Raw genomic sequence first — 12,174 nt, forward strand, 5'->3', positions numbered from 1 at the left:
TATAGAAAGCTGGTGTGACTTGATTGTGTTAGGACATGTGGCACGCAGTTTGCCTTTATTGAATTACTGAACAGTAAAGCAAGCTAACCAAGATGACAACTAGTATTCCTGAAATATACTTCTCTTTGAAACTGTCAGTGAAACTGAAATGATCTCAAAAGAGCCAGTATCTGCAGTGTGTTTATCTGAAGCGAGCTGCTTTAATAGGTTAGGCTGAGCTGGCAAACAAGTATGTAAAATGATGTAGAAGACTTAAAGAGTACATAAGCTACTCAATTCTGATAGGTCAAGCTCTCATGCTTTTTCCTTGATGGCTAGCTTTTACATTAGTGTAAAGAGTTGCTTACTGCTAAATTAAATGGAATCGTGTCCACTAAAAGGATAGGTTTCTCTTTATTTCAAGATGTGCTTGTACCCTTCTGCAAGCAGAGACAAAAGTTAACATTTTAAATCTGTAGGGCTATGTTGAGGGTCAGGGGCGAGATCTTAAGCTTATTACTAACGTGACTGTATCTTGCTCTGATTACAGGACCCCATTACATGTGTCAATTGTGGTTAGGAATGAATCTGTGTTCAGTCAGCTGCTCCAGTGCAAACAGTAAGTCTCACCGAAATGTAAAAATTATGCTGAGGTTTCATTGTGCAGTGAAGATACAAAAACTGGTTTAACAACTCATCTATGCCTTTTTGCCTTATAATAAGGCTAGCAGTAGGCTTGGAATGCAAAAGTGTAAAGGCTTTGTGTAACTTGAGGTGCTAGAACAGTGCTAGAAGGCAAGTAAGCTTTTGCCCTACTGTAAAGAGGAAGCAAACTGCATCTCTGTACTTTTCAAAGAGGACTAGGTGAAATAATGTAGCAATAACTTCATTTGTAGTGGAACTAAAAGGAGTAATAAGACTCTTAAATGTCTGAACATATTCTTGAGTTCAACTTGGCTTCTGCTTAAAGCTAATACAGGTGACTGCTTAGGGCGATGGAGCAGGATACTTCATTTGACTCAGTTTCTTTGTAGTTGAATTTGCAGCTCTTGTATGCAGTTTACTCAAATACAAGAGGATTTGCCTCTTTGTTAGACTTAGTAGGAGTCCAAATGTACCAGGGCTGTGCTTCTCCTAGGAGCAATAAGCTTAAATCTAGTAGTGACTAAAAGGCGTCCTGCTTGTTTCGAGTATTCACGGATTCTCTGAAGTAACTGGAGCTACAGTAGGCTTCTTGGCAAGCAAAAGTTGTCAGTGAGGTAGTAGATAAGCTAGTACAGCTGTTCAGACACTTGAAACTTAAGCTGCGCTGGAGAACCACTTTTTAAGGTATAAATTGGGGAATGTTAACTCTTATTTTTAGACTAGACTTGGAGCTGAAGGATCATGAAGGAAGCACGGCTCTGTGGCTTGCAGTTCAGTATATCACTGTATCGTCTGATCAGTCTGTAAACCCTTTTGAGGATGCTCCTGTTGTAAATGGAACCTCATTTGATGAGAACAGTTTTGCAGCAAGGTTGATCCAACGAGGCAGCAATACAGATGCTCCAGACACAGTAACAGGTAAAAAAGAGGTTTGTATTTCTGTGTAGATGGAAGGCTTGTAAGTTAATTGCTTAATGTGAACTGCACTCTGAGGGGCTGAATGAGAGGTTTCAACAGCATTTGCTGCACTAAAAATGGTAGGTGGTAGTAGTTTTACCCAGAGCTGGAACATTGACGGTCCCAAGCTGAGCCTGACTTGCAGGAAGTGACAGAAAATCTGGACTCCTTGCCAAGTTTTAATATCCTCTTTACAGTTTCAAAAAGCATAATCACTAAATGATAGTGCACATGATAGTCCAGTGTTGCAAGGGGACTACTAGTAGGTAGGATTTTCCTTGTTGGCTTCAAATTTTAATGTTGTAAGGTAGGAGGCAGGCGCTAGCATACTTGTTAGTATCAGTGTGGTTGGAATAGCACTCTAACAGTGTTTATGGTTTTTCTTTAGGGAACTGCTTGCTTCAGAGGGCAGCTGGTGCAGGAAATGAGGCAGCTTCTCTCTTCCTAGCAACTCATGGAGCAAAAGTCAACCACCAAAACAAACGGGTAAAAATAAACGTATAGACTGTAGTCTGAAAGTTTCCTTATTTCTCTTCAGAAATAAGATAGCAGAGATCTCTCACTGCTAACCATAGCTTAGAGCAAGCTCGAACACCTGTGGAGCCTTTTGCATGTTTTCAGAGATTTACTGGTGATCAGACAACTGTTGCATTTTCATGGCACTGTTCTTGCAGCATCACCAGTTGTTAACATGCTTTTAACAGTTCCCTTACTGCCTGTTGTAATAAAGTCCTTTATTATAAATAATATTTATAATATATATTTTATATAATATTATAAATACAGGCAAACTCATGTAGTTTGAAAGTCCTAAGGAACTTCAGGTACTAGGGGTGTTCAAGCCTTCGCACCAATTCTTGTGGGCATAGTGGCTTAAAAGCTACTTCTCTCCATGTTAACCTAGTACCCTGTTTATTAAAGGGAGAAACACCACTGCATACAGCCTGTAGGCATGGCCTAGCAAATCTGACAGCAGAACTCTTGCAACAAGGAGCCAATCCGAACATCCAGACGGCAGAAGCAGTGCTTGGTCAGAAGGATGCATCTTCGCCAACAGCAGAGAATGTTTATTTGCAAACGCCTCTTCACATGGCAATTGCTTACAATCACCCAGATGTGGTATCAGTCATCCTGGAACAAAAAGGTAGGGTTTTTCTCTGGTTCAGACTGTATTGATGGTGTAGTAGAGCAGTGCGTCAAGATGGCATCTAAACTGTGTTTTGATGAGCTACTAATAAAGCGTATCTTACTGTAAATGGTGCTTAGGTAGAGCAGTTAATGAGACTGGCTAAACATAGTCTTAAATAATCTGCTCTTTAAGACTATTTGGCCATGAATCTTTCTAAATTCTCCACAGTAGGTAATGGACTTGAACACTTAGCCTCAGGCTGTACAGCTGAGATCCCTCTTCTCTCCCTGTCAAAGCATTTAGTTCAGGTAAATGCTGGAATCAAATACGGGTAAAGGTGTTTTCCTGTGGTGAGACTTCTGCCTCCCACAACTCTTTCAGTAAGAGGACTTTATACAGAGTAATACTAGTGTTACAGTAGAGACTTGAGTACTGAAATACTAACAGATGACAGTTTATTCTATGCTACTAGTTCAGCTTCTCCTTTCTAGCATCAGGAAGGGAGTTTGACAGCTGAAGCAAGGCCTGTTTTGTCTCCTGTCGTAAGTGGGATTTAGAAGGGCATAGGTGAACTGGGGAGAACATTCTTCATGCCAGGGAGCTGAGGAGGAGGAATGCTGCCATCTACCTTGCAGCACAGCCTCCGCTCTTCATTCTCAGAGCTTTGTATAGGCTACCCTGTTTGAAAATGGAGGTGGAAATGGGGCATGTTAAGCCTCTTAGCTAAAAAGTTGAATGTTTTGTAGTGTAAGTATTAAGATTAGGCAGTAGTGGTAATACTACCTGAATCTTAAGTAGTATCACATCTGGGGTGTGTCTTCTGCAGACCTTTCAAGCTGACTGAAGGAACAGCCTACTTCAAAATGTGACATTGCTACTTCATGGAGCTTTCAGTGTACAACTGCAGGTTGAGCACAAGAATGTTCTAATTGCTTTTATGCTTTTTTTGTAGCTAATGCTCTTCATGCTACCAACAACTTGCAAATTATTCCTGACTTTAGTCTAAAGGACTCAAGAGATCAGACTGTGCTGGGATTGGCTCTTTGGACAGGTATGTGCTTTCATAGCTTCCATATCTTTGTAATTCTCATCTTTTTTTGTTGTGAACTGAAAAAAAGTATCTTAAGACAAAACAGCAGATGTGTGTTCATGTCCTGGCTTGCACTGCTAATGAGAAGCTGTCAAGGAGAGCTTTAGATGATTCTTCAGGTTCTAAAACTGAACGTTCACATCTGACTTAGCAATAGTTTTCTAGCCCTTCAGCTTCCCTTGTTGACCAGCAGGTAACCTGGAGCCTCTTGCCCATGACTGTACTCCAGTTCTGTGGAATTGTTCCACTGTGAGCTCCCTGGTAGTTTTAATATCAGATCACTGTATTGTGTCTTAGTGGTTAACTTTGTTCTAGGTGCAGTTTAATACAATAACACTGACCTTTACAAAGGGAAAAGAGCTACTTAAAAGTAGCTCACCAAGGGGAATGGTAGTCGAAATACTGATTGAGATGCTTCATTATCTGAAATGCGGAGGAGTGGTTTGGGGAAAAGATACTTCTGGCTACAGCCAAGTGACATTTCAGCAGTGTCAGGACATTGTCAAAAGGAAGAGGTGGTGTGGTCACTACTGGATCAGTTTAAGTGTGGTCCTGCTGAACTGGCAGCAGCAGCTGTATGGGAGATGACTAATCATACTCTGGACTTCAGATGTGGCAGGATGCTTAGTGATGTTACTCTGTACAGGAGTGCTAGATGTCATCCATATGTAACAAACACCTTTACTGTCCAGGCTTTTCACTTCCCTTTCCAATGAAAGGCAAGTAAAATACAGCTTTCTCTCAACCATTGCTTTTATCTGGCCCTGAGACAGGAGGAACTAACCTAAACATCTAATACAACAATATTCAAGGGAATAGTTTATGAATGTAATACCGAAATTAATATGTATGTTGGGACAGAAGTCTGCAGTGATATGAAGGATTAAGCTAGGTATGTTTTAAGCAGGACTGTACTACATTAGGTTGGCAGAACTAATAGGAAAGCTCTGCTGTATACCAGACCGTATCTTGTGTCTTCAAGCAAGACAGAAGGACTCAGTAACCCATATTCAGTAAGTCTGTAAATGAATATTCAAGCTGGGTAAAGTCATGAGTTGGTTTAGCTCAGGTATGTAAATCTTGGGCTCCAGCACCGATTTGGTGCATCTGACTAATTACTGAAAACAGCTTGAAGGTTTATTTGTTAGTCTTCAGTGTCTGTCTTACAGAACTGAAGGTAAACACTAATGAGCTTTAACTCTTTAGGCATGCACACAATAGCAGCTCAACTGCTTGGATCTGGGGCGTCCATAAATGACACAATGTCAGACGGACAGACTCTGCTCCATATGGCAATACAGAGGCAAGACAGTAAGAGTGCACTCTTTTTGCTGGAACATCAGGCAGACATAAATGTCAGGTAAGATCTGAACTGATACACTACTCCATGGATATGTATGTAGGAGCAGGTGGTGATGACTGCCTTATGATATAGCGGCTTGAAGCTGGTTTCAAACAATGATTTGTGCATTGTTATGCATTTGCTTTTTTTTTATGGCGCTAGTTATGGCTGAAGGATTATATATGTGAACTTGGACCTATATATAGCCCCATTGGTCAGTACCTCCTCTTGAGGCTGCAGAGGGAGGTGCCACTTAATTCTAGGTGGAACAGACAAGTAAGTCCTAGGAACATGGTAGTAAACTTCTGCAATCTCATCTGTTTGTGGGCTTGTTGGAGCTGCATGTTTTTTGCCATCGAAACTAATCAGATTTAGCTCCAGCAACAGGGTTGCGATAGAACTTTCCTCCTGCCTGTCTCATAGACAAATTGATATTGGACTTACATTTATCTGCTTACGTGACTGACGGGCTGTCTTTGAAATTTGGCAGTCTATGCTGTAATCAATGTCATGGGTACAAACTGCCTAGTACTGCTGTTCTAACTTTAGGTTTTTAATAGTTTGTGTTTTTGACTGTGCTTGAAGTGTTACCACAGTGCAGACAAAGCTCTTTGATTCTGTGGCAGTAGGCTTGCTCTGAAGGAACTCCGTTCAAATAACAGCTGCGCTTAAGGAAATGGTAGTGTCTCTGAGCTAAGAATACTAATGTGCTTTTCAAACTTCAGAAATCAATCACTTGCTCCTTAAGGGCGGTGGGGTGGTGAAAGAAGGGTCAGCTACATAGCTGTGATCAAAAACGAACATGTGTGCTTGGCTGTAGAAACACATGGTCTTACCACAGCAGAAGTACACTGCTGTGTTGTATAAGGAGATAATTCTTGGCTTTACCAGTAAATTACTGTAATATGAGGCCTAATTTTATAATACAGTAGTAACTCACTTCAAACTACTTATTGCAGAACACAGGATGGAGAGACTGCCTTACAGCTAGCGATAAAAAACCAGCTCCCTCTTGTCGTTGATGCCATTTGTACCAGGGGAGCAGACATGTCTGTGCCAGATGAGAAAGGAAATCCTCCTTTATGGCTTGCCTTAGAAAATAACCTGGAAGATATTGCATCAACTCTGGTAAGACCGTCAATTGACTCAATTTAGTTTCGGGTTTGTGCATCTTGCTAGCAACAAAGGGCTCGCCAGCAAAAACAAGCTCAGTGCATGAAAAGAACAGTGTAGCCCTATATCACTGTCTAACTTCTAGAGGGTTTTTTTTTCACCAGAAGTTCCTTTTTCTTGGGAACTCTTATGCACACTGTAGTCTGCACAGCCAAATATCTTGCAGCCACTGTAATAAAAGTATAGAATATGCTATCTGGATTCCTGATCCTGGAAGGAGTAAGGATCTACTAAAAACGTTAGTCTTTAGCATACCAAACTTGTATAATGATCAGCTTCTGGAGTAAAACTGAACACCCATGTGTATACTTTGGAGTATGTGCTGGGTTTTGTTGCATCTTTATATAGGTTGTCTTGATAGAATTTTTAAGACTTACATTTACTTTAAAGGTTCCTGGTGTGCAGGCATAGGTGATCCAGTAGACTACTTCAGAGATGCAAGTAGATGTCCTTATATCTCCTTCATAAGGAAGTTACTGAAAGCTTAGTCTCTATCCAGTTACTGTCTGCTAGAGGCAACTATTTAGAAGCTGTGCTGATGACCTGAGAAATAAAGTTTGTAACTAAATACTTGACTGACTGTGCTGGTATTTAATAAGAATCTTTACAGAGTCAACACTGAAACTACTTGTGTATAGACCTTGGAAATAGTTTGTGGAGCCTTAGTCTGAAGGGCCACTCCTTGAGTAAGGACTTCTGTAGTGGAAAAATACAAATATCAGGAATGCAGTTCCTGAAAAAACTGTCTCTGTTTAGCTGAATGTATAGGAAAGCAAGGAAACGGGCCAGACCTTGCAAGGCAGTGTCTGCTGATGCTGTTTGACTTGCTGTAGGTGCTTGTCATTGCTGAAAGTAAGATAGGTAACTCTTAGCCAAACTGGTTTAAGACTTGTCTGTCAGAGTATATGGGTGAATATCTGAATTGTTAGTAAACGCTACATAATTGAATATTATGTAGTAGACAGAAACCCCATATTTTTTTTCTTTCTTTCTTGGTCCAGAAGACATTAAAATAGCTTCCTGAAATTCAGGGACTGTCACAAGAATAGATAAACTATCACAAATTCTTTCTCTAATGAATAATGTTTTGGAAGCATTAGTCAAGGACTATATAAAGTAGTAGGAGCCTGCTGGAGACAAAAAACCTTCACTGCCTCATTGTGCTTCTCCTTCCAGGTTAGGCATGGCTGTGATTCAACCTGTTGGGGGTCAGGACCAAGTGGCTGCTTACAAACTCTTCTTCATAGAGCTATTGATGAAAACAGTGAACAGATAGCATGCTTTCTTATTCGCAGGTCAGACCCCCTTTTAAAATACAACCCTTCTAATGTGCATGTACATATTTTCCTGGCATAAATTAATGCCATTTTGAGCCAGTAACAGGTATGTGCTTCACTAGACTTTTGGTGGGTGGATGGCACTTAGGGACGTCTGACTAATCCTAAGGCATGTTCTGTTAGCCTTGTTAGCATCATGTTTTTGATGACGTGTCAAATTAAAACCAGGAACTTCTACTTTTGTAGAATGTCAGCAGTTGCTGGATCAGCTCTTTTTCTGACTCTTGTATGCAACAGTTTAAAAAGTTTACATCTAGATGAAATGTAATTGACTGTATTGTGTTGGTTTTAGTGGTTGTGATGTGAATAGTCCCAGAAAGCCAGGCCCAAATGGAGAAGGAGAAGAGGAAGCTCATGACGGACAGACACCTCTACACTTGGCAGCCTGCTGGGGACTAGAAGAGGTGATTCAGTGCCTTTTGGAGTTTGGTGCCAATGTCAATGCTCAGGTATGTTGAGAAGCTGCGCAATTTCTTCAGAGTTGATTCTTTGCCTCTGATGGTAGTGCAAACAAACTTTCCTTTCAGCTGAGTATCCTGCTTGATAGGAAAAAATTCACCGAATGGTCAGGGTTGGAAGGGACCTCTGGAGATAACCTAGTCCATCCCTCTGCTAAAGCAGGTTCACGTAGAGCAGACTGTGCAGGACAGTGTTCAGGTGGGTTTTGAATGTCTCCAGAGACGAAGACTCCACAACAGCTCTGGGCAGCCTGTTCCAATGCTGTGACTACATCCTTCTGTTACAGCTGCCCTGGTGTGGTGACTGGCTGTGGCTCTACTTTCTTTCCTATCCCTTGTTACCAGATCTAGTGCTTCTCTGCCCATGTGATGGGTTAATTCGAAAAGCTACGCTGAAGGAAAATAATGACAGAAGGAAACTTCTTGCAGGGTTAGTTTTCTGATGTAATGATTGGAATTCAGCTCTTCTGTCCCTAGTGTGAATTCAAGGCAGGAGCAGGGCTGGATTTTGTTGCAGCTAATCATTAGATCAAGTATCACATAAAACTCAAAATACTCTGCTTTGTTAGTATGTTTGGGAAGTGCCCTCAGTTACTGAGTAAACTGAGGTGACGTGAGTATGAGTAACTTGATGTTTCACTACACAGTAATCCTTAAACAGAAGCTTGACAAATAGCAACAAAAATGACTGCATAACACTTCTAGGTCCTTATGGATGCTATTGAAAAATGATATAAAAATGAATGACAGAACAGTCACGGAGCAGCCATGGTTGTAAACTGCAGCTCAGTACAGACAAGTGATTAAACGCCTAATTTGAATTTGCTAGACTTAGGTCTGAATGCTCATCTCTGCCCCCAAAATGTCTGACTTCATGGGAAATGTTATTCTGAGCGACTTAGATGCCTGTATAGCACAGGATTGAGGTCAACCTATTTGGAGAAACAAATACCAATTTGCTTTACTTACACTGTGGATTTGAGCTCCCACTGCAACTGTCTGATGTCCCAGCTGAAGGCAGCTGGGCATGTCACAGAACTAAACTAAGTTTCCTCGACCCTTACCCTTCAGAATTAGGGAAGGATTTTGTGTTAATATTCATCTAACTTCCTGGTTTCTTTCTAGGATGCTGAAGGAAGAACTCCAATCCATGTTGCCATTAGCAACCAACATAACGTTATCATTCAGCTTATGATTTCACATCCAGATATTAAGCTAAATGTACGTGACAGGCAAGGAATGACTCCCTTTGCATGTGCCATGACGTATAAAAATAACAAAGCAGCTGAAGCAATTTTGAAGAGGGAGCCAGGAGCTGCTGAGCAGGTAAGCTGGAAGTACTCAAAGCATGCTGGTTATCTTGCTGCAGAAGTTTGTAGTAACAGGTGTTCCACGAGCAAATTCTGCTTTATCCTTTTGTGGCTTTACATGCAATGACATTCACTAGAAACTGATCTTCTGTAGCAGGATTTATTAGGAAACTGTAGATGTGTACATGGTATTGTGTGAGTAAGAACATGAAGGGGTATCACCTCATTAAACCCCATCTCTTCAGTACCAAACTGAGAAACAGGTGTATTTGTATGCAAGGAGAAACTTCTGTCTTGTGCTGGACTAGTACAAAAATAATCTATTAGTGACCTCTCCTAAAGCTATCTAAAACAGAAACCCTGACCTAAAATAACTGAATAATAGATGTTTTGCTGCACTACTGAACTATAAAAGCCTCCACCATATCTTCAGGCTTCTGGTGTGATACTCGGGCAGCTGTTCAGGACTTTCTTCCTACCCTTTGTAAGTTTAATTACTAATAAAGTATTTGAGTGCTTAGTGAGCTCTTGTATCTAAAATGTTGTTACATTTAGAACTGGCTGTATTTGTGCTTTAACATCAGCTTCAAGGCAAAGATGAAAAACAATACACACTTGATACTAAGCCAAAAAATGAAGACACTTTACATCAGTGTGCCGGGACCACATGTTGCTTCTCTGGTGTTAACTGCCAGATTGACTCAAGTTTGTTTCATTTAACTGAGGTTATCATTAACTGCTGCTCAGTGCTGAAGTACAAGAGCTGTTAACCTTCTGTCTGTCACAATTCTCTCCAGTGCATGGTCAAGAAATGACAAGGTTGTGAAGTAGAAATAAAGTTATCTGAAGCAGATTGGAGTGAGCAATTGCAGCTGATAACCATCAAGTAACTGAACTGAGAAGTTATATCTATCAAGTATCTCTTAGTGAAAATATGTCCTACCACGTAACAATTTGTTGTACTACAGAAATAATGGATTTCATTTCACGTGCCTTTTCTGCCACAGGTTGATAATAAAGGTCGGAACTTCCTACATGTAGCTGTTCAGAACTCGGACATTGAGAGCGTGCTGTTCCTGATAAGTGTACAGGCTAACGTAAACTCTCGGGTCCAGGATGCCTCCAAACTAACACCTCTCCACCTGGCTGTACAAGCTGGCTCAGAGATCATTGTGCGTAATCTGGTATGTACTGGAGAGTCACTTTTCCTCTAATCAAAAATGCATATTCTAACTTGATGCACATAGCCTGTAGACTGGAAGAGTTGGCTGAAGGTGACACCACTTTTTTCTGAAGCAAAACTCAAGACTTGCATATCAAGTTCCCTTAGCTTGTACTGCTAGGTGGGCTGCATCAGTAACCTTTATATGAGCATGTTTGATTTGCAGCAATCGCTAAATAGTGTGGCTCGTTTTAAGGGAAGAACTTTACCTTGCTCTTCCTGCAGACTTGACCATGAACAGAAGTTGCACCAGCTCAGTAATGATAGCATTTTATATATGCTGGAGGCCTACAAGTATCTCTGTACAGTGGAGTCTTGTGTGCTTCATTCACAGAAGTAAACTGTTGGCTAATACCCCTGAAAATATCTTTGAACATGGTCCTTCTTGCGTCTTGACAGCTGCTTGCAGGTGCCCAGGTGAATGAACTGACTAAGCATCGTCAGACTGCTCTGCACTTAGCAGCCCAGCAAGATCTGCCCACAATTTGTTCAGTCCTTCTGGAGAACGGAGTAGACTTCGCAGCCGTAGATGAAAATGGAAATAATGGTAAACTTACAAAGTTACATGAGTAAATGCAAATGCTTCAGTAGGTGTGTTACTGTTATATTCTCCATGATAGGAGGTAGCCCACTGACTGGGCTCACTCTTCAAAGGTGATAAAGAATGAAAGCTCAGGAAATGGGAGGTTGTGGAAGGACTTTGAGAGGGAGGGTGGGGGAAGTAGAATGGGAGTGCTTTATTTTATTGGGCTGTAACTACTGCTGACATTAACTACTTCAAATTCTTGAAGCTTCTCTTACTTTTCAGCTCTTCATCTGGCAGTGATGCATGGCCGTCTAAACAATATCCGAGTCCTCCTCACAGAGTGCAATGTAGATGCAGAAGCCTTTAATATTAGGTAATTGGTATAGTCTTAACAGACTAAAAGAACCACATTCTATTTTAAAGTATGTGCTGGTATGACTAGATTAAAAAAACCCAAACATTTGCCTTGGATTGTAGCATTTCTGCACTAAATCTGCAGTGAAGTGTGCAGAGCATGCTGTGTTTAAATTGTGTGGAAATCTTATACACCAAGAAAAGGAAGTAAAAGTAGGCAGCTGTGTGTGATGTGCTGAGTGAGTTAGGTGTAGCATTGTTTTATGTCAGAACCAGGCTTGAAAACAAGGAGAGTTGGATGAGTAACTGTAGTAGCAAGCAGACTTTGATCAGAATAACAAATTCTTCTCCCCAGAGGCCAGTCACCGATGCATATTTTGGGACAGTATGGGAAAGATAATGCAGCAGCCATCTGTGACCTCTTCTTGGAGTGTATGCCAGAATACCCTCTAGACAAACCCGATGCTGAAGGAAACACAGGTAGGTGAGATTCAACCGCTATTAAACTTGAAAGTCCCTCACGTTGTATTAATGCTATGTCGCACTTAAAGCTGGAATAATTGGCAGTAGCATGTTAAATACAGTAAGATGCAAACATTACGTGGAAACTTAAAAGGACTAAAGATCTTGCTCTGGACTGAGTGTAATTATA

General features: G+C 41.0%; 1 protein-coding gene across 1 annotated transcript in view; it reads left to right on the top strand.

Moving 5' to 3' along the window:
- The window catches only part of ANKFY1 (ankyrin repeat and FYVE domain containing 1), a 36,378-nt gene that overhangs the window by 18,408 nt on the left and 5,796 nt on the right, over positions 1–12,174 (top strand). Inside the window, exons 9-22 of the mRNA XM_040613753.1 lie at positions 530–598; positions 1,343–1,542; positions 1,970–2,067; positions 2,503–2,725; positions 3,663–3,761; positions 5,007–5,160; positions 6,102–6,270; positions 7,492–7,610; positions 7,945–8,101; positions 9,236–9,436; positions 10,428–10,604; positions 11,042–11,189; positions 11,451–11,541; positions 11,878–12,002. Of these exons, the coding sequence (XP_040469687.1) occupies positions 530–598; positions 1,343–1,542; positions 1,970–2,067; positions 2,503–2,725; positions 3,663–3,761; positions 5,007–5,160; positions 6,102–6,270; positions 7,492–7,610; positions 7,945–8,101; positions 9,236–9,436; positions 10,428–10,604; positions 11,042–11,189; positions 11,451–11,541; positions 11,878–12,002 (2,030 nt within the window). The remainder of the gene's footprint in view (positions 1–529; positions 599–1,342; positions 1,543–1,969; positions 2,068–2,502; positions 2,726–3,662; positions 3,762–5,006; positions 5,161–6,101; positions 6,271–7,491; positions 7,611–7,944; positions 8,102–9,235; positions 9,437–10,427; positions 10,605–11,041; positions 11,190–11,450; positions 11,542–11,877; positions 12,003–12,174) is intronic.

This window comes from Falco naumanni, chromosome 1 (assembly GCF_017639655.2).
Source record: "Falco naumanni isolate bFalNau1 chromosome 1, bFalNau1.pat, whole genome shotgun sequence".
Taxonomy (NCBI): Eukaryota; Metazoa; Chordata; class Aves; order Falconiformes; family Falconidae; genus Falco; species Falco naumanni.